Source organism: Mustela lutreola, chromosome 5 (assembly GCF_030435805.1).
Source record: "Mustela lutreola isolate mMusLut2 chromosome 5, mMusLut2.pri, whole genome shotgun sequence".
NCBI classification, from domain to species: domain Eukaryota; kingdom Metazoa; phylum Chordata; class Mammalia; order Carnivora; family Mustelidae; genus Mustela; species Mustela lutreola.
The window spans coordinates 93,801,063-93,822,294 of NC_081294.1; the positions used below are offsets into that span (position 1 = coordinate 93,801,063).

At 40.6% G+C, this 21,232-nt stretch overlaps 1 protein-coding gene across 1 annotated transcript; it reads left to right on the top strand.

Annotated features, from left to right (window-relative positions):
* The first annotated feature begins 757 nt into the window (after window positions 1-757).
* Window positions 758-19,332, top strand: SHISAL2B (shisa like 2B). The gene is made up of 3 exons (XM_059175092.1): window positions 758-1,122; window positions 5,328-5,485; window positions 19,084-19,332. The coding sequence occupies exons 1-3, from the start codon at window positions 932-934 to the stop codon at window positions 19,218-19,220; spliced, it is 486 nt and encodes a 161-aa protein (XP_059031075.1). The 5' UTR covers window positions 758-931; the 3' UTR covers window positions 19,221-19,332.
* Window positions 19,333-21,232: the final 1,900 nt, after the last annotated feature.

Sequence of the window (21,232 nt, forward strand, 5' to 3'; positions counted from 1 at the left end):
TCAATGGCATCCATTACTATTGCTATTTTAAAAGACTTTGCAAACAAATGCATCCTTAAATGAGAATACCACACAAGAGACATTTCTGTCGCTCTTCAGTACGGATGCAGTTCTTTCCCTATCTCCTTTGCCTCCTTCTCTTTCTACCCGTCTCTGCAGAAAGCCCTGGCTTTCTTTTCTTGAACCCCTGGTCTGTCCTTCCCTTTGCAGGCCATTTCATATTACACGGAATGCGTGGCTAGCTTTTTGGTGAGAAACCTTGTTACTGTCTTTGATTTTCTTTCTTTCCTTTCTTTTCTTTTCTTTTCTCTTCTTTTCTTTTCTTTTCTTTCTTTCACTGGCAGATTTTAACGTTTCACGTGTACTCCCACCACCCACCCCCTCCCTGGTAGTTCTGTCTTTGGCTCTGCCCAGTACACAGCCCCAGCACAGGGGTTGGAGGGGTTCGGTGGCCCCCCTGTGGGAGAAGGCTCCCCGGGCTCCACACTGTCTTTGCCTGGCCCCCACCTGCCCCGTCCCCGGCAGGCAGAACGGCAACTTCAGCGAACATATACGACACCTTCACTCTTCGGGTGAAATCGCTTTCTGGCGTGCAGTGGGACCAGCTGAGCTCCCCAGGCTGCCGATGAAGTGAGGAGAGGTGGAGGGGAATCGAGGGAGCGTGAAGAAAGCCCACGGAGGGAGGGGAAGAAGAGATACAGGGTCGAAGACCGGCAGGAAAAAAGGCCACTCAGTAAGGAGAGGGAGAAGCGCGAGTAAAGCAGACCCCGTGTGGACAGGGGGAGGAGAGAACGCAGAGGAGGCGCGCGAAGGCTGAACGCCCAGGCTGTCCGACCGACCCCGACTCGCAGGGGTGCGCGGGCGGTGCGGGACGCGTGCGGTCCGAGGGCAGGTCCCGGGGCTCTTGTGCCCCTGTCCGCAGCCGCCCGCGATGACCGAGGCTACCCGGGTGTGCTCGGGCTACTACAGCCTCAACCACAGCTTCGTGGAGCCCTTCGAGTGCCCGCGGAGCGGCGAGGGGGCCGCCCTGCTCTACTGCTGCGGCTTCGCCGACCTCAAGTACTGCTGCAGCGAGCCGGGCAGCTACTTCCCCTACAAACACAGCTATATGTGGAGCCTCAGGTGGGCAGGGCGGCGGGCTGACGGCGGGCTCTGGGGAGGCGACGAGCGGGGCCACCCCGGGAGTGGCAGGGTTACCTGCTCGGGTCGGGGCCCTCCGGAAAGACATGGAGGCTCCGCGGGCGGGTGAGGGACCCGCAGAGAAAGCGCGCCCGGCTCAGAGCTCCCCCACTCCCCGCCCCGGGACGGGTTCGGTGCTGCCCGGGTCCCGCGAGCGTCAGGCTGTGGCCGCCAGAAGTGTGATTGGGCCGTGGCCCCCGGGGCTGGCGGGGAGGAGCGCGGGCTGGCGCGGGAGGAGCGCGGGTTGCGCGTCCAGGGCGCACGCAGTGCCGGTTCCGCCGCCCCGCCGCGCCCGCCGGGGACCAGTTCCAGGCAGGAGGCTCAGCCCGCAGAGAGAAGACGCGCAGATAACTTGAAGAGGTTTTCATTCTCTTTTTTATTTGTTTGGGCTTTTGGTGCTTTGAATAGAAAGGGGGCGACTTTGGGACTCATTTTAATGTATCAACCAAGGACCAGAGTGTTTAAAGTCTCTCTGAGGGGGAGAAGGAATCACCCTCAGAGAGAGGGTGTGTGTGTGTGTGTGTGTGTGTGTGTGTGCGCGCGCGCGCGCGCGCGCGTCTGTGTGTGCGACAGGACTTGACAATTTGCGCTTTTCAGATGATCTGACACTGACCCAGAACCGAAATGGAGACCCACAGGCAGGAAAGATTTTACTCTCTATAACACATACTCTGTAGAACGTTTTTCGGGACAGCCCTTTCTCAACACCTTGGCCACTCGGCCATTACGGGAAAGACAAGAGACTTTCTAAGGTGGAGTCTTTCTTGCTTTTTTTTATTATGATGGGAATTTACACATTCCACCTAGTGTTTATGCAGATATTTTCACTGTGAAATGCTCCCCCCCCCCCCGCCAAAAGATTACAACCTTTGAACTTGATTCTTTGATTTTTGCCTGGAGAATGAATGTGAAAGAATTCCAAATCCACCTTCCGTTGTTTCTCACACACCTATTAGCTTATGCGTGACGAGAGAGAGACTGCTGGCAAGCAGAAGGGTGTTATTTCTCTAATCCTCTAGCATGATCCAGAATTTGTCACACATGTCCAGTCCACAGCAAGTGACTTTAAATGCTATTTCTTGAGGCAGTAAATTATTTTTTCAAGATGTATTGCTAGCGTCAAAAAAAAAAAAAAAAAAAACCAACAACAAAAAAACCTCAGAGTGCCACATAACCAGTAAGTTCGGCTAACATTGTGTTGTGCCAGAGTGGGGCATAATCATGGAAAATAATGGCAGCTTATTCCTCTCATTCGGAGAAATAATCAGTATTGCAATGGCATATTATCTGGCCTGTTGGAAAATAGCATAGTAACCCAGCTCTGAGTCTTTCGAGGTGTTAATAATGACGGCAGCACCTTGGACAGAGGCTGGCAACTCTTAAGTCAAACTCCTTTGGCAAAGTGCCTGGAATTCTCGGATCCTTGAATAGTTCCAAAGTGATAGGCAGCAGAGCATAGGTTTATGAGGGCACAAAGAATGAATAGCTCGCTGGGGTCTTCATTCAGCATGGACACAATGGACAGTATGGCTCGGTTCCTAGGACCTACAAAAATCATTTCAACTGAGAGCATCATTGGTAATGTTAAACCTGGGAATATTAGTTACTGAGCATTGAGAACACAAAGGGGAGGCAAAAATTCAGTGCTTCATTTCCCTCATATTCTTTGCTCTCCGCCCAAATTTAAGATAGTTCAACTGAGCAAAATATTCTCAAATTCACTAGCATTCGTTCTGAGATTATGCAGCTGCTGGAGAAAAGCAGAGCACAGGTACCCCTAGGGAGTAAGCCAAGGTGCTAGGAAGGAGAACTGTGACATGAACAAGATTGCAGCCTCAGACCCCCCATCCCCAGGGACTGGAAAGCAGACTACCATCATGGTGCTGTGAGGAAAGGATAAGGCTCTCTTTCTTGTGGCGGGCCCACCACAGTCTTTTTCTCTCTTCCAAATCCCTAACCTCTGAGGGCTTCCTTTCATAACCTGCTTCAGGACCTAGGAAAATAATGCCTGTTGCACAGGGCAACACATGAGTTCAGTAAGTAGTTGTGAAAATGACTGTTTTAGGAGATTCCTAGAGTTTTGTCTTTAAGCAGAGTTTTGTATGCAGGAAGCAACGCTTCTATAAAATGGAACTGTAACACAAGCTGTCTGTCAAGATTATGAAGAACCTTCTTTCATTATAACAGAAAGCAGAAAGAGCATGCTTTGTTTCTCCTACAAATCACATGATGGGTTTTTAAATTGTGTACATTAAAAGCTCACAATACACATGTGGAATTTAATTAGGTTGACAATCTTACTGATTACTTGACTAAATTACTTTTTTACTTTGAGCATTTTTTAAATAAATGGATCTCATTTCAAGAATCTTTCTAGATGTGTGGCAGCCTAGTTGTCTAGTACAGCAGATAATGTTAATGAAGTGGATTATGTTCCCCTGTGTCTGTGCCTAGTCTTAACCCTCCCTGATGCATAGAACCTATAAAAGTTAGCTTTGGTGTCAACAAACATGAAAGACAAGTTACCAAAGCCAGGGATTCTCGCTCTTGGAAGAGAGCCCAGAAGTGAGGGCAAACTCCTATTTAAATGCAAAACATATACTGACTCTAGCCACAGAATTACCCAGTCCTCACTGTGTGCAGGCCTCGGGGGACTGGGCTGACATTAAGAGACCAAGCACAAGTATCTTTGGAGGTCTGACTCCAAGTCTGTGTCCAAGGAAGCAATCTCTAAATGGTGGGGGTCCTTATCTCCTAAATCAAGGATAAAAGGGATGAGCTTGAGCACCTCACTTTTAATTCTGTTCTCCCTTTTTCCCAGAGCTCTAGCCTCCCTAGTCAAGTTCTCCCCTCCTTCCCTTTAGTACTTGTCAGACTTGTCGGAGCCCTAATCTCTAGGAAATAGCAGAAGCCTGCAGGCAGGCCAGGCCAATGATGAAGAAAAAGGTCATTACTTTTTATGACAATTTCAATGTTGATTACTTTTCAGTGATGATTATACTATAATATACTTTTTTTTTTTTTTTTTAAGAGTTGGCAGGGAGGGAAAGAGAGAACCTCAAGCAGGCTTCTCACCCAGCCTGAGCCTGTCTACGGGCTCCATCTCACCACCCTTAGCTTGTGATCTGAGCAGAAATCAAAAGAGTTGGCTGCTTAACCAACTCAGCCAGCCAGGCACCCCTCTATTTACTATCATTTACTTCTGTTTACTATAAACTAAGTGCCGTATTCAGAGCTTTTAATATGTATGCCCAGCACTATAGGAAAGTCAACAGAAGTATGTGTTCTTGAGCAGCTTAAAATCTCTTTATATGTATTTACATACCCACACATACTCTGGATTCGAGAAAGTAAAGTACATATGTTTCCTTCTTAGTCTTTCAAGATAACTTTTTCCCAAGCTCCTTTTCCCATTTAAAAATATGAAATTCACAGGCTTATGAACACTGTGTTATTTCTCAAATGATTAGTCTTATAGATAACTGTATCAGAAGGAATTATTACAAAGTGAATGCAGAGAAAATATCAGATATACTTTTTTTTTTTTTTTTGAGAAAAACACAAGGGTTTCTTCTTTAGTGCCAGAAGCCATTGGTGTTATGCTCTTTTAGAAAGGAAAAACTCAGGCTACACCTGCGTGTTATATAAATTCTATAAACATTGCTTTCCTTTCTTCTTTGTTGTAAGAGTTGTGGTTTTGGATATTAGTAAGTGCTATCTTCCACACATGTCTCCAAAAGAAAAGTTCTCCATTTCTGGTAAAAATTCGCTTCACTACTTTTGCACTGGTCATTATTTTTTTTTTCATCTTTTGTGGGTGAACACAATTTTTCCTTCTAAAATATACTAACAGAGGTTTCTTTGACTCAAATATTTTTAGACTCGCCTGAGAGAATGATGTGACCTTTCACCTGCCATGAGTTCACATGGTTTTCCATACTAATGTTAATATATAAATGTGTAGAGAAAATAGAAGAATTTGAGGAAAGCAAACGTTGACCTGTAGATTTCCATCAGATACTGTTTATACTAAAATAGAGTTTGGTGAGGAATGACTGAAGCGAGGACGAACAATCTTCAGACCTTCTCTTTAGTGTATGTGTAAACCATTTTGTGTGACAGTGAGAATGTTCTTCCTGTTTCTTCAGCATTGGTGCCCTGGTTGGACTGGGAACTGCTGCCCTTGTTCTACTTGCCTTTGTCGTCAGCGTCTGTGTCCTTTGCTACTTATTTCTGTCGACAAAGCCTCAAAGATTAGACACTGGCCTTAAACTTCAGCACCTCGAGGCTTCTTCCACTCAAGAAGGTAATCTGTGTCTATTATCTGCAGCCAACTTCCTGCACTCTATTCAAGAGAATCGCCCATCCCTGGGTAACCCACCACCCTGTGAACAATGAATGTTTTTTAAAAATTCAACTCATTATATGCCTTTATAGAAATTCACAGGAAATTAGGCTTCATGGTGAAAGACTTTTGAGAAATTGGGCCAAAGGACAGAAGAGGGGCAGGATGTAAATGTTCTCATGAAAAACCACCCATGGATCCAATAAATCCACTCTACTGTATTTAAGGCTCTTAGTTATAAAGGTTTTAGCCTCTTGGAGTTGTTTGTGGTAGAGCCAAAGAAGTCGAATACATAGAGGAGTGGAATATCTGATAATTAATTCTCGGGGTTGCCTTGCTCTAGATGGGTCAGTCAGTGGTCAACTGGGTGTTCACCTGCATGCCTGAGGGCTGCAGAACTCAGAGGAGGCGCCTAAAATATTTCAGAGGCATACAGAAGGAATAGAAAAACAGGAAAGGTAAATAGAAGACCGTCTTTGTTCTTGAACAGATTACGAACTAGGTAGGCTGTGCGCATGCGCAGGGGCACGCAGAGTGACTATAAAGTAGAAAGAAATGTTTTTGTATAGTTTGTGGGACTGGGTATCATCATCTCAGTTACAAGGTGCCACACAAACGCTAATGGTTAGCATTATGAAAGTCAGTCAGAAAGAATGGTCACAATTTTTGTGAATATAAATTTCTGTTAGTATATGTAAAAAGCAGTAGTCATAAATTTCAAGATATAGAGAGCATTTTTAATAAAAATTTAGAATCTATAAACAGACTACATACAGGTACCATGTACATGTATATATTTAGAATAAGAGACACGTGCTCACTAACTTCTGTTCAAAAAGAAAATGAAGGGGCGCCTGGGTGGCTCAGTGGGTTAAAGCCTCTGCCTTCAGCTCAGGTCATGATCCCAGAGTCCTGCGATGGAGCCCCCCATCGCATTGCTCAGCGGGGAGCCTGCTTCCCCCTCTCTTTCTGCCTGCCTCTCTGCCTACTTGTGATCTCTGTCTGTCAAATAAATAAATAAAATCTTTTTTTTTTTTAAAGATTTTATTTTATTTATTTGACAGACAGAGATCACAAGCAGGCAGAGAGGCAGGCAGAGAGGAGGAAGCAGACTCCCCGCTGAGCAGAGAGCCCGATGCGGGGCTCGATCCCAGGACACTGGGATCATGACCTGAGCCGAAGGCAGAGGCTTTAACCCACTGAGCCACCCAGGCGCCCCTAAATAAATAAAATCTTAAAAAAAAAGAAGAAGAAGAAGAATATATTTAAAAAAATAAAAGAAAATGAAAAAGTTTACTTTAAAAAATTTTTGGAAAATCACTTGCTTGGATGCTGTCTTTCGCCTGAACCCTGAAACTTATATTTCTGGAGTACATGCTCTGTGACCTTATCAAATACACTTTCACTGAATGATCACATTAGCTCTGCTTTCTTTTTCTGTAGAGCAGGTATCTCTCAGAGGGTGTCTTGTGTCACAGAGCAAGAGGCCAAGGTCCCTTGGCAGTTCTTTTCTGAAGCATCATTTGGAACTGTGAGGCTGAATCAACAGAATGTTAGTTGAATTTAGTCCAATGGCTAAGATCCTATTTCTCCACAGGCAAAATGAAGCAGTGGTTTAGTGACTACCAAATCATTAGATCATAAAATCAATTTTTGAAATTTTTTAAAAATTCTTTTAAATTTTTAAATTCTTATTTAGTGCTCGCTTCGGCAGCACATATACTATATATTAAATTCTTATTTAATTTTAATTTTTTATTAGCGTATAATATATTGTTTGTTTCAGTGGTACAGGTCTGTTATTTATCAGTCTTACAGAGTTCACAGCACTTACTATAGCATATACCCTCCCCAGTGCATAAAATCAATTTTTGTTTTTAAATTTTCCTATACATAAGAATCACCTAGGAAGTTCGTTAAAACTGCAAACTCCAGACTCTGCATTTTAGAACAAATTGCTTCTCTTCCCAGCTAAGTAAGCCCTTGCTCTCCTGCTGTCTGCTCTCCACAAAGCAGCCAAAGTGTGCCTATTACAAGCTAAGTCAGGTATTGTCATTCTTCTGCTTAAAAACTCTAATCCCTTCCCATCTCTCCTGTTAGATACAGAAGTCTTAACTGGGACCTACCATGGCTTCTGTGGTCTGCTGTCTCCACCCACATTTCTCTCCTCTTCTGTGCACATACACAGTAGTCTCTCTTGCTCTTCCTTGAAACTCCTCTGCCTCAGGGCCTTTGCATGTGCCGTCACCATGGTCCAGAAGGCTTTTCCCTCAGATACCCATATGATTTTCGCTTTCTTTACATCTTTACTGAAAGTCACCTTCCTAGGGAGTTCGTCCCTGGTCACCATATCTGGCTTTTTTTTTTTAACTCCCCTCCAACATTTCATATACCCTTCCTGTTTTATTTTTCTCCTAAGCATTTGGGACTAATATACTATATATTTTAGTTATCTATTGTGTAACTTTTCTCCACTCCAACTGGAGAGTAAGTTCCCGCAAAGTACTAATTTTCACTTGTTTCCTCACTACTGTATCCCTATGGCCTAGAACATGTGACAGGGTTTGCTGAATGAACTGAATGAGTGGTACTACACCTTTACAGTACATGATCACAGGAACATCTTTCCTGTCCCCTCTAGAGGCATCATACAGTCATTAAATGTCTCCTCTATGCCATGCATTGTGCTAAACAGAAGTTGGTTGTTTTTCCTGGTTGATCTCAGGGACGGCCCCTAAATGTTATTTCATGTTGGCTCTGAGACCTAGCAACAGAATTAGTTGGCTTGTTGATTCAAGTATTGTAGCCTTACTGCTGCTTAGCTAAGGAGATCCATTAATGCGCTTCTGATGTCATTAGAAGCAGCTCCTTTCTTGCATGGAAATGTCTCCTCTCAAAAACATTGTGTTTATGAGGCCAGCAAAACTCAAGACACCTTTCCTGAGTGCTTGCTATTGACAAGGTAGGATTTCAGATGATCACTGCCTTACTGCTGCTTTCCAATGAGGTGATTCTGGTCCTCTGGGTTGATTTTAACCAAATCAGATATGGTGGAGTGCCCAAAACAAAATAGGTAATCAAAATGTCACTGAAATAGGGAGAGAGGGTGGTTTCTATTTGAAAGTGACCCGTTCAAGTGAAAATGCTGTGGTGGATTGTGAACTGTGAGACGCTCTGCTCCAGTGACTCTCCCACCTGGGAACAGGTTCCAGTGCTCTAACTATTAAAAGCAAGAAGTCTTTCTTCCACTTAAGGAATGCCTTCAAGGTCAAGGAAAATAAATGTCTGCAGAAGAACCAAGTAGGTAAACATAACATCAGAGGAAACTGATTTCATCTTCTTTCAAAATGATTCATTCTTAAGAGTCAACCTCCCATTATTTTACATTAATTTTTACAATTGAGACTGTTTTCATTACAGGCAATTTGGATGGCCAGAAGGGAAAAATGTTTCTGTGCATATTCTAAAACTGACGCAGGACACTAACCTTTCCTGTTTCTATAAATGATAACCATCTAAGTCTAAAATAGTCTAATCTTGGGTGGTTTTGCCAAGGTTTTCCCTTTGTGTATCTTTAGTCTATTGCTCTTTTTTTTTTTTTTTTTTTAACATTTATTTATGAGAGAGAGTGAGAGCATGAGGGGGGAGGAGTAGAGGGAGAGGCCTGAGGGACAAGCAGACTCCCCACTGGGGATGGAGTACAAGGCAGGGCTCGATCCCAGGACCCTGAGATCACGACCTAAGACAAAGGCAGATGCTTTAACTGACTGAGCCACCCAGGAGACCGCTTCTTTTTAATGTATACAATTTAAGCCTTTATAGGTTTTGAATTGATCCTGAAAACAGCAGGCCAGTGGGAGGGACTGCAGAGTTTCACTGGGCTACCTCCAGGGCTCACTTTGTGCACAGGAACTGTTACTGATTGCCTTTAAACTGTGTCCCATTGTTCTTTTCTTCCCTTTTTTTGTCTTTTGTTACACATGTTTCCAATGCCAGTGTTTAAAGGATCCCCTTGCTTGTCAGTTGTATGGCTCCAAGAAGACGGCTGTGTGCAGGGCCTCTTCTCAAGTAGACACTCTTGAGGGGGAGGACTCATTTCGTAAGATGTGTAAGAATGAATGGCTAACAAAGAAGCAGTTTGAGGGGGTGAACGTCCTAGATCCCTGCTTCTCAAGCTTTTCCCCAGGAAAATCCTAAAAGGTGGATGAGAAAGGAACTTGTACCTCCAGAATTCCAGGGGCTACACTGGAAAGGCTTGCCTGAGACCTCTGAGCTTTAAGTTATTTCAAGTTCCTATTTTGTTTTATTTTTTTCCCCATCTTATTTTTAAAATTTACATCATTTTTTCAATTTGGCTGAATTTAATGGCTTATTTGAGTCTAATAACATCTTCTCCTTCTCATATCTGAAGAAAATTGGTGCTCCGGGAAAATCAAGCACATCCAGCCCGTGGTTCTGAGTACCCACTGCCACTCTGGGGGTACGGGGTGGGGGGGCTGGAGGCCTGAGGAGAGGGGCTGCTGGAAGCAGGGTTCTAGGTGGAAATTAAAAGAGCAGGCATTAGTAGAGCTGCTTGGCACCAAATAAAAGAATACAGTTGCGCAGAGATAACAGACAACTTCAAGCCCCTGTATCTGGTGGGCTCTTTTGTAAAGGCAGACGATACAAATGAAAACAGGTAAGCAAATGCTCACAAAGGTGCAGCTGTCTGGGAGAAAAACATAAATTACACGTGGCGTACTGAGAAACCACATCTGAAGATCACACAATTGTTTCTTCTGCCCATGAACAAAACATGACTCGGACTGGCTCCAAATGGTCTGCGGTATTTTTTTCTTCTTGGAAGAGACACCTGGAAAGAAAAACCTCTCTTTCAACTCACTTTTAATGATGGAAAATTAGAAAATATAGAGAAACAAACAAGCAGTGTATTCCGTGGCCCCACCAAACAGGGATGAGGGTTGTTAACACCACGTCGATTTCTTCCATGGATTTGTGGTATGCAGGTCTACAACAAAGTGGGGGAGGGGGTGAGTCTTATGCTTTTTTTTTTCACTGAACAGTATCAGCATCTTTATTTGCCAATAAATAAATGCCTTTGCCATAGACTAGTTCCCCTTTAATATCCTGATGGAGTGCTGTAGGTTTCTTATTCTTTATTTCAATATAATTTTACATTTCCAGAAAAGTTGCAAGAATAGTATAGAAGGTTGTATATGTCTCCTCAGATTTACTTCATTGTTTTTTGGTTTTTGTTTTTTTTAAATATTTTATTTATTTATTTGACAGACAGAGATCACAAGTAGGCAGAGCGGCAGGCAGAGAGAGAGAGAGAGAGAGAGAGAGAGACGGGAAGCAGGCTCCCCGCTGAACAGAGAGCCTGATCTGGGGCTCGATCCCAGGACTCCGGAATCATGACCTGAGCTGAAGGCAAAGGCTTTAACCGACTGAGCCACCCAGGCACCCCAGATTTACTTCATTGTTACATTTTGCCTCATCTTCTTTACCATTGATTTCTCTCAAGGCATATTGTCTAAATCATTTGAAAATAATTTGCAGATATCATGCCTTTTAAACATAAATATTTCAGTCAGTGTTTCCTAAGAACAGGATTTTTTTTTTCCTTGCATAGTTACAGTATGTTTATCAAAGTCAGGACATGTAACACTGAAACAATAATATTATCTGATCTGCAATTCATATTAAAATTTTGCCAGTATCCTTAATAGCAATGTTTTTCTCATCTAGGATCTAGTCTTGGAATTCGTTGTCGTATTTCTTTAGCCTCCTTTAATTCTCAGGCTTTCTTTGTCTTTCATGATCTTGACATTTTTGAAAAGCAGAAGCCAGTTATCCTGTAAAGTGTCTTTCAATTTGTCTGATACTTTCTCATGATTGGAGAGAGATAATATGTTTCAACAAGAATACCACAGAAGTCATAGTCTCAGGGCATCCCATCAGGAAGCACATAATACTGGTTTGTCCCATTAGGGTGATGTGAACTTTGATTCGTTGGTTAAGGTTGTATTTGCTGGATTAACACATTGTAAAGTCACTATTTTCTCCTATTAATTCCTAAGTAATCTGTAAAGAGGTACTTTGACACTGAAAATATGCTGTTCCTCCTCAAACTTTCATCCACTCATTGATGGCTCTTGATTGAGTTTTTTCATTCAAAATTTCAAAACAATTTTAAAACTATTATTATAATAGTTCTAAAATGGCGACTTTCCAAGCCCCATATTCCTTTGATGTTGATTGTTTGTTATTCTACTATAAGGAAGAGCTTTCCCTTCTCCCTCTTTATTGACCGATTCATTTATTTTTTTCAGATCAGTACAGACTCAAATGCTTTGTTTTAAAATATTCTATGACTGTCATTATTTATTCTGATCCTTACATTGTCTCAGATTTGGCCTGGGGGAGCCCCTTTAAATTGGGTCCTTTGTCCTTCTGAAATGTGTCCATAATTTTTTGAGAACTTTTTGGCTTTCTGTCACAAAATGCTGTGTCACAAAATGTTCCAGGCAGCCTGTATGTCCCCTGTTCCAGCCCTGGAATCTGACATTTATCTAAAAAGCCAGGTTCATTTTAGTTGGGAACAGGATTTAGAAACCAAAATCCAAGTATATCATCTTTTACTATTGACTTTGAACAAGCTCATATATTTTTTTTCATTACACACATACATTGCACAAACTAAGTATTTTCTTAGCATAAATCCCTGAGAATAGACTTGTTGACCAAAGGACAGGCACATATTAAAGGCTGTGGATACAAGCTGCTGACTGCTCTCCAGAAAAGTACTATTTCATGTGTACTATTATTTCAAAAGATTTATGTTTTACTAATTTCCTTGAAAGAAAAATAATAGTGTTTTTATCTCAAATTAAGAGTGGGAGTAGACTTTTTAAAATTTTTAAAAATTTTTTTATTAACATATAATGTATTATTAGTCCCAGGGGAACAGGTCTGTGAATCGCCAGGTGGGAGTGGACATTTTAATGGTTAAGTCATTATTTCTTCTTTTTAAAACCATTTCTGAGTAATCTCTCCACCCAACGTGGAGTTTGAACTCTTGATGCTGAGATTAAGAGTTGCATGTTTTTCCAGTGGAGTCAGCCAGGTGCCCCGTCATTTCTTTTGTGGCATACTGTTGTTCATATCTCCTACATGTTTTTCTGTGGGGATGTACATTTTTCGCTGCTTTAAAAGAATTTTACACACAGCAACTCTTTTCCACATATATTACAAAAGTTTTCACACTTGTTTTCCTTGTATTTTAGTTTGTGCCAATTTTTCATTTAAAGAAGTTTCTCCTTTTGTATTTTCTCCCTTTAGTTTCATACTTAGAAAATTCTCACCTTTGGGGGCGCCTGGCTGGCTCAGTTGGTAGAGCATGTGATTTCTTAACCTTGGAGTTATGGTTTCAAGTCCCATGTTGGGTGTAGAGATTATTTGAAATAAATAAATAAATAAAATAAAATAAATAAAATTTTTAAAAGTCTGAAAAAAAAAAGAAAGTTCTCACCTCACTATAAGATACAAAGATATTCACCCATATTTTCTTCTAATATATTTATGCATTTCTATGTTTAAATTTTTATAATGTGGAAATTTTAGTTTTGGTCTAAAGTATGAGGTAGGGATTTGCATTTTATTTTGCAAATGAGACCACTGTCCAAATATCTATTGGATAATCCATCTTTCTCTTGCCAATTTAATACGTCGTAAACTGAATTGTTATATATACTGTGATCTGTTTTTAGACCTTCTGCTCTGTGAATTTATCAATCTATTTATTCTTAAGCTGAAAATATACTTTAAAAATTATTCTAGTGGTATAATTTTAATATCTGACCAGGCAAGACTTTCTCCTCCCTCCCATTATGCTTCTTTATCAAAGTTTCTTGGCGACTCTTGTAATGTTCAGGTTTCCAAATGAATTTTTGAGTCATGTTGTCAAATTTTTAAAAATCAAGTGGTATTTTGATGGGTTTTGCACTAAATGTATAGACAACTTTGTAGCCTTAACACCCATCCAACAAAACTCCGCTCAAAACTCTTATTAATTAGTCTGCCAAATTATTTTGTAATACCATTATTTGTTTCAGAAAGACTTAAAACCCCATTGAGTGGGGAGCCCACCACTGGGCAATGGAGCTGAAGGCAATCACTAACTATGTGAACCACCAAGACGCCCCCACAAAGCCTTTAAGAACTCACTGAGATCTCAATAGAAGATGGGGTAATTTGAACTCAACAATAGAAAAGGTTCTGTGCCTCCTAAAGGCAACTTTCTACTTACAGTAATGAGTTCGTAATTTCCTATGACTGCTTTTGTTCCTAGATGTAGAAAATCAAACTGCTCAGCAGAGCTATTACCACATTCAGTATTTGTGGGTCTTCGTCAAAGCTAGGGGTTAGGCAGTCTTGGCTGATGTTGGAACCAATGACCAAAATAGAAGCTAGTCTCTTGTGAAATTCATTTAGAGGATTTTAAATATGAGCTGAGTTATTTGTGAGTTATGTTAGTCGCCGGTGGTTGGAAAAATTTAATAATGCAGAAAAGAAAAAGGGAAAAAAGGCCTGTGGTGGAAAAAAATAGGATAGGAAAAATATTTCTGGATAGAACTGCCTTTGCTCATTGATGGATGGATAAAGCCAAAGGGCAAGTCTAAGACTGTAGCTTTTACGGTGAATTTTTAACTACATTTATTTGAGATACATATACATATACATATATATATATATATATATATATTTTTTTTTTTTTTAAGGTTTTATTTATTTGACAGAGGGAGAGAGAAAGCACAAACAGGGGGAGTGGCAGAGGGAGAGGGAGAAGCAGGCTCCCCACTGAGCAGGGAGCCTGATGCAGGACTCAGTCCCAGGACGTGGGGATCATGACCTGAGCCAAAGGCAGTCACTCAACCAACTGAGCCACCCGGGTGCCCTGAGATACTTATATATTCTTAAGAAGGCAGGGTCGTGCACACGGTAAAGCACAATACATCAGCAGGTCACCGGGAAAGTTTTGCCCACTTCACCATTAACTTGGTATCCAGCCCCACGCTTCATAGTAAATTCGAAGGGAAAAATATCCTCTTGCGGATCAAAACCACTTAGGGTACAGATTTTTAAGGTGGCTTGTTTTCACTAGTCGGAACTATGGGATGAGCAGATTGTGTAGATTTTCCACCCAGGAGTAAAGTGAGCCAGCTAGTTAGGAATTAGAAGCTGTGGTAGGACTGAGAATTTTACACAGAAGCTAGGGGGATGGAGGCAGATAATGGCAGAAATGCCTAATTACAGTTCTGGCCTGATACTCAAAGAGACAAAGACCTACAGGGGTCTCCAGCATTCTTTTGATATTTTGAAATGGCAGGCAAGGGCAGAGTTCATAGAAGTGTTTTAAGATAAATGGATTTCTGAGGACTGGTTCTGAAAATGAATGCAAAACTTAACCATGATCAGAAAAAATATATTGGTGCATTTCATGATGAGGATACGTGCAAAGATTGTTTGATGAATTGGATTTGAATTCTGGCAAAGGCCAAAGCTTTAGTGTAAATGCCAGTCTGAGAGGTATAGGATTAAAGGAAGGTTGAGATTTCCCTTTAATGACCAGACACCAAAAAAAAAAAAAAAAAAAAGAAAAAAAAAGAAAAAGAAAAAAAAGAAAAGAATGAGCAGCAGAAAGAACAACTGATATCAAACCCAGAAAAGACCAGTAATGTTGGAGCTTTGTACTCTGCATTCAGTAAGGAAAAGGAGGAATTAAATATAAGGAAACCCTTTTATGTGTAACAAATCCCTTGGGAGCTCAATGGAACTATAGATTTCTTATTTAAAATCTAACCCATGTTGTAGTCCTGGGACAGAAAAATAGGCTGCTAATTTTATCCCTGTTGGTTAAGAAATTAACTTCTATTTATCAAAGCAAAACTAGGAAAAAGTGAAGTTGCTCAGACTTTTTCTTTTGTCTTTTATAAAGTTATTCCAAAGGGATGCGATTAGCTGGACTCTATATCACTGTAGCTACTCACTGCAGTTGTTTTTCTCTACATCCAGTTATCCAACTTACTGGAAAGATGTACACTGAAAGCACCTTTGGGTTTTGTTGTTGTTGTTGTTAAGTTTTGAGAAGAAAGTCAACACTAGGGGTGTTAACTTGGTAATCAAAATTCCTGCTTCAAATGACATTGGTATGGTGTTTATAACAAATCTTTTCTTGTTGGCAAAGCAAACTGATTCTATTAGGGGGACTGCCTTACCTTAAGAAGCCAATCTAAGAACATAGATATCCATCAGCAGATGAATAGAGAAAGAAGATGTGGTATATATACAGAACGGAATACTATGCAGCCATCAAAAGAAATGAAATCTCGCCATTTGCAACGATGTGGATGGAGCTAGAGGGTATGATGCTCAGCGAAATAAGTCAATCAGAGAAAGACAATTATCATATGATCTCCCTTATGTGAGGAATATGAAAGGCAAAGTGGGGTGTAGGGAAGGAAAAAATGAAACAAGATGGGATTGGGTGGTGGGATTATGGACATTGGGGAGGGTATGTGCTATGGTGAGTGCTGTGAAGTGTGTAAACCTGGTGATTCACAGACCTGTACCCCTGGGGCTAATAATACATTATATGTTAATAAAAATAATAATTAAAAAAGCCAATCTAAGAAACAAATTTGTATCTACACCAATTAGAACGATCCGGTAGCCAGGGGAATAAGGAGTTAGGGCTGGAGAATGGGTGTCTTTGTAAGTCCTAGATGAAGAAAAACCTGTAATATTGGAATATGTTTTCTTTTTCTTTTTTTTTTTTTTTAAGATTTTATTTATTTATTTCACAGACAGAGATCACAAGTAGGCAGAGGCAGGCAGAGAGAGAAGAGGAAGCAGGCTCCCTGCTGAGCAGAGAGCCCAATGTGGGATCATGACCCGAGCTGAAGGCAGAGGATTTAACCCACTGGGCCACCTAGGCCGCCCCAATACTGGAATATGTTTTCAAGCCTTTAAATCTCAGAGAGCAGTAGTAGACAGTAGTAGACAGGTTAGAGAAACTTTTTCAGTTGCTGCCAGAAAATACATAATGGAAACTAAAGCAGTTAGAATGGAGATGACTTAGAGAGAACCCCTACGTTAGGAAATAAGCTCCTGAATTTGTTTCTCATTTAAAAAAAAAAGACGAAAACAAAAATTGTATGTGACAAGGTAGATAAAAACACCATGAAAAGTGTTTGAAAGTCTTACTGAAGTATCTTACGATTCTAAGTATATGAAAGCTTAGGAAACATGAAGGACTGGAATTAACCAACATTCAGTTCAGACTTTCAGGAACTCCAATAAAAATGTAAATTTTAGATGTTTAAAGAAATGCTTATGCAAGATGCAAAAGTAACCCAGATAATCTGCAACTAATTTACATCTTATATCCTTGATCTTTACCTGCTAGAATACTGAAGAGGACAAACAATGCTACGCCAGTCAAAAATTAACCTATAAAAATGTTGTTTTTCTCATGTTACATGAGGAAAACAGAATCAGTGGTCCCCACAGAGAATAAGTTCCATTACTTAAGTGCTTTGTAGCTAAATTTTCCTCTTCTTTTTTTTAAAACTCCATTCTGCAAGTAAGTCAAGTCAAATGTATCAGTTTATTAGATTTTCATGCCAGCCTTTCCAGTTACTCCATTTAGCAGAATTATTGCTGACTGGTCATTGAGCTACTTGACAGGCTAGAAAATGTTGTGCCTATAACAAATTAACTTTTAAAAATCAAATTATATGGTTGAAACACTGTGATTGAATGTTGAGGAGAACATTTTCTTTCTTTCTTTCTCTTTTTTTCTTTTCTTTCTTTCAACTACCACAGAGGTTCAAGAGTTATAAAATAAAGCCATCTAGGCCCTTTACTTTAAACTTACAGTATTTTAAGATGAGCTCAGAGAACAATACCACCCACATTTCAGTTCTGTGGGCATGATCTAGGAGCTGGAGTGAGACATCATTCTTTATACCTTATAAATAATATTGCCCTCTGAGTGCTGAATTCTGACACCAACCCACAGTGGGGGTATTCTGATGGGGCCTGGGAAGCAGTCTGTACATTACTTATAAATGGGCAAAGCCAGGCAGCATGAACACACTGAAAGACGAGAATCGACTTATGCAAATAGCAAAGGGTAGAGGAAGCACCTGTTTCTAATAGTGGAACCTCTTGGCCAGTGGGTCCTGCTTCCTCTGAGGCAGGTTCAGAGAGGATTTTTCTAAAGGAGACTAATTAGGGAGGAAGAGGGTGGTAGGAACCAAAGGGCTGAGACCTGAGGGTCTCCTAAATCTAAGAGGCTGGGAGAAAAAAAAGGACAGAGGAGACCGAGAAGGAGCAAAGGAGACAGGAGGTGAGTCAAGAAAGGGTGGTATCAGGGCGCCTGGGTGGCTCAGTGGGTTAAGCCGCTGCCTTCGGCTCAGGTCATGATCTCAGGGTCCTGGGATCGAGTCCCACATTGGGCTCTCTGCTCAGCAGGGAGCTTGCTTCCTCCTCTCTCTCTGCCTGCCTCTCTGCCCACTTGTGATCTCTCTCTGTCAAATAAATAAATAAAATCTTAAAAAAAAAAAAAGGGTGGTATCCTGGAAGCCAAGGAAAGAAAATGCAGACAGCATGCAGACTATGAAGTGGGCTAGGGATTCAGCACCAGGGGAGCTGTAGCGACAGTGAGATTTATCTACTGCTTCTACATATTTATACATTATTTAAATTTGTATGTATTTGTATATGTTTTATATATATTGGCAAACTAAATGATAAAATTCCTTTTCTTTTTTTTAAAGATTGATTGACTGACTAATTTAGAGCCTCTCATGCAGACTCCACGCTGAGTGTGGAGCCCGATGTGGGGGCCTCAATGTCACGATCATGACCTGAGCCGAAATCAAGAGTGGGATGCTTGACTGCCCACCCAGGCACCCCCTTAACTTTTCTAACACTCATTCTTGAAGAATGATCCATTTCTTTGCTTTAAGCTTTAGTTTTTTGTGATGAGCCAAGGTCCATATTCCTCTACCCTTGTGCATTTTGGACCCATATTTACGTGGAATGAGTGAATGCAATTGTGGCACAAATGTGGTTTTAAACATTACATCTAAACGGATTATGATCGTAAAGCCTTAAGAGGGCTGCAAATTATTAAGATAAGCTTTAGTATAATTTTGTTCATTTTTATGCATAGGGATAGTCATACTTTTACTAAGTAACCCAGAAATTGTTGCCTTCTTCCCAAAGGTGTAATCTCCTCCATGGAGGCACGGAAGACAAAAGGGTAAGCATGGAAATGAAATTCTTACTTCTGTTACTAAGTGTTTCTCTAATTTGACTTTCAGAAGGAAATGCTCAAAACAACCTTGAAATGATTCAACTCTCACTCATCCACATAGCATTTTCAAGACATATTTTCAATATGGCTCCAAATGTATTTTTTAAGCACACATAAAGCCAAATTTTATGTCATAGTTCCAGATAATTATTTCATTTTGTTTTGTATTTTGCAGGGAACCCAAGCAGGAAAACCAAAGCCCCCAATTCAAATGCAGCATCAAATTCAACAATTGAAACGTCCTATGAAACTGATGATGTAATTCAAGATCCAAAAATGGATACGACACAAATCAAAACCGTGTATTATTAAAAACCCCGTGTTGCAAAAGCTCACTGGAGAGATGGAGCAATGCAAAGAAAGAATGCCATTTCAAATACAGTGTAATTGTAGTATTCAAAAATTCACCATTTACAAAGCAAGACCCAGCTGCATTTTTGATTATTCAATTAATTTATTAAAAACCCACTAAGGTTTCTGATCATGTGCAGTTTACTTTTATTTGCTAATTAAGATGTTTCTGTATTACATGAAATTATGCTAATACTTCAGAAGAAATTAAAGAACGTATCAATAACACAGATGAGCGAAACTATGCCAGTGTGGGAAAATGAAAGATTTGTCACATTACCAACATTTCACAATTCTTTTGATACTCAGAGGCAGATCTTTTTATGAGAAGATTCTGAACAGGTAAATCTCAGGGTGCGCTGGTCTTATAAAACAAAGGTGGCCTGTTAAGCCTCTTAGAGATAAACCACTACCTTTTTTTCAGGGCTTGCTGGATACAAAATGAATGTACTGTGTTTATACAACCTAATGTTCAATAACAAAATACGTAACAATGAATAATCTGCATAATAAATATTTTCTGCATACCAAGGATAACCATAACAAAAATCCTTCACTGATAAAATTCCTACGGAACTCCTAAAATGAAAGCTTTTTAAAAATAAATTCTCTATTTCCACCTAAGGCTATTGCATTAATATTGTAAGACATCTAGAAACAAAACTATGGTTTCTGCACATTGTAATCGTCTTAGAAGATTTTTATTCCTAAGTATGATTTCTATTATAAGAACACAGACCTTGTTTTCTAAAGGAATTTACTAGGAAAAAAGGATTACTTTTAAAAGCTGGCTCTGCCCAACACATCCACTGTGTTGTGTAACATTACTGTAATTGAAAGAGTAGCCTTTCAAAATGAGTCAAATATGGCTTCTCTTGTCTGGGTGGGGGGAAAAAGGAATGCCCTATTGCTCTTGGCAGGCAAAGCTCAGGTTTCAAAACTTTCGACCATTAGGCTGTCAAAATTTTGACCAAGAACTGGGGGTATATTCTCTATTAGCACTGTGCACAAGTTTCTGTGGTGACGGAAATGTTCTTTCTGTATCTGCACTGTCCATGGTAGCCACTAGCCACATGTGGCAACTGGGCACTTCAATGTGGCTCATGCAACTGAAGAAGACATTTATATTTATTCAATTCATCTAAATTCAAATAGCCATGTGTGGCTATATTGAGAGTAGAGCTCCAGATCATTACTGCAACATCCACTGCCTGGGCTGGATTTCACACTGGCTGTCCTGATACACAGATATTCAAAATTACACTATTAACCAGATGTTGCCTCAGGCAAAAACCTGGTATGAGAAAGTTAAGGCGCTGGTATAATTCAACCTTTGCTCTTCAGGGGCAAGTGCAGGTGCCATAGATGACATAGGAAGCAGGCAAATGGGGTCAAGGCCAGCAAAATGCTCATGGTCCCCCAAACTCCTCTTAACCTGTGAAAGGTACTGAGGCTGGGCATGGCCGAATGTGTGGCTGGTTGGGGCCTCTGGGCTCCGAAAGTCAGATTACCGTCATGCTGGCTTTTAAGACACATACTCTCCTTGAATGCCAACTGCTCAGGAAGATGGAATCCCAGCACTAGTACTAGGTATAGTCCCTGCCAAGCCAGCTTACCTGAGGGAGAGCCACCAGGCTCAACCAGAGGACCAACTGGTATGTGTCTCTGTAACTCTGAAATAGTTGTGCTTCACACACTGAAACAAAATATTAAGAAAGTGAGAAGCCTCATCAAATTACAACCAAGTCTATAGAATGAAAACTATGTTAAATAATTTTTTGGGGGTGTAACAAATACTAACCTAGGGACAGAATTTCAGTCAGTCAAAAATGATATAAAAAAAAATCTTCCTTAAAATAATCTAAGAATTTAAGACAAAACACATTTTCAATTATGCACATATGTGGGTCATTCTGGGGATGGGTCTGATAAGGAATATAGTAGCTTTATGTGTTTTTAGAAGACAAGTCACT

What these genes read in the sequence shown, in the direction of transcription:
- SHISAL2B (XM_059175092.1), top strand. Translation starts at nt 932, where the DNA reads ATGACCGAGGCTACCCGGGTGTGCTCGGGCTACTACAGCCTCAACCAC. An exon ending in AGCTATATGTGGAGCCTCAG is followed by an intron (nt 1,123 to 5,327) that starts GTGGGCAGGGCG and finishes CTGTTTCTTCAG; the next exon opens with CATTGGTGCCCTGGTTGGAC. An exon ending in GGCTTCTTCCACTCAAGAAG is followed by an intron (nt 5,486 to 19,083) that starts GTAATCTGTGTC and finishes TGTATTTTGCAG; the next exon opens with GGAACCCAAGCAGGAAAACC.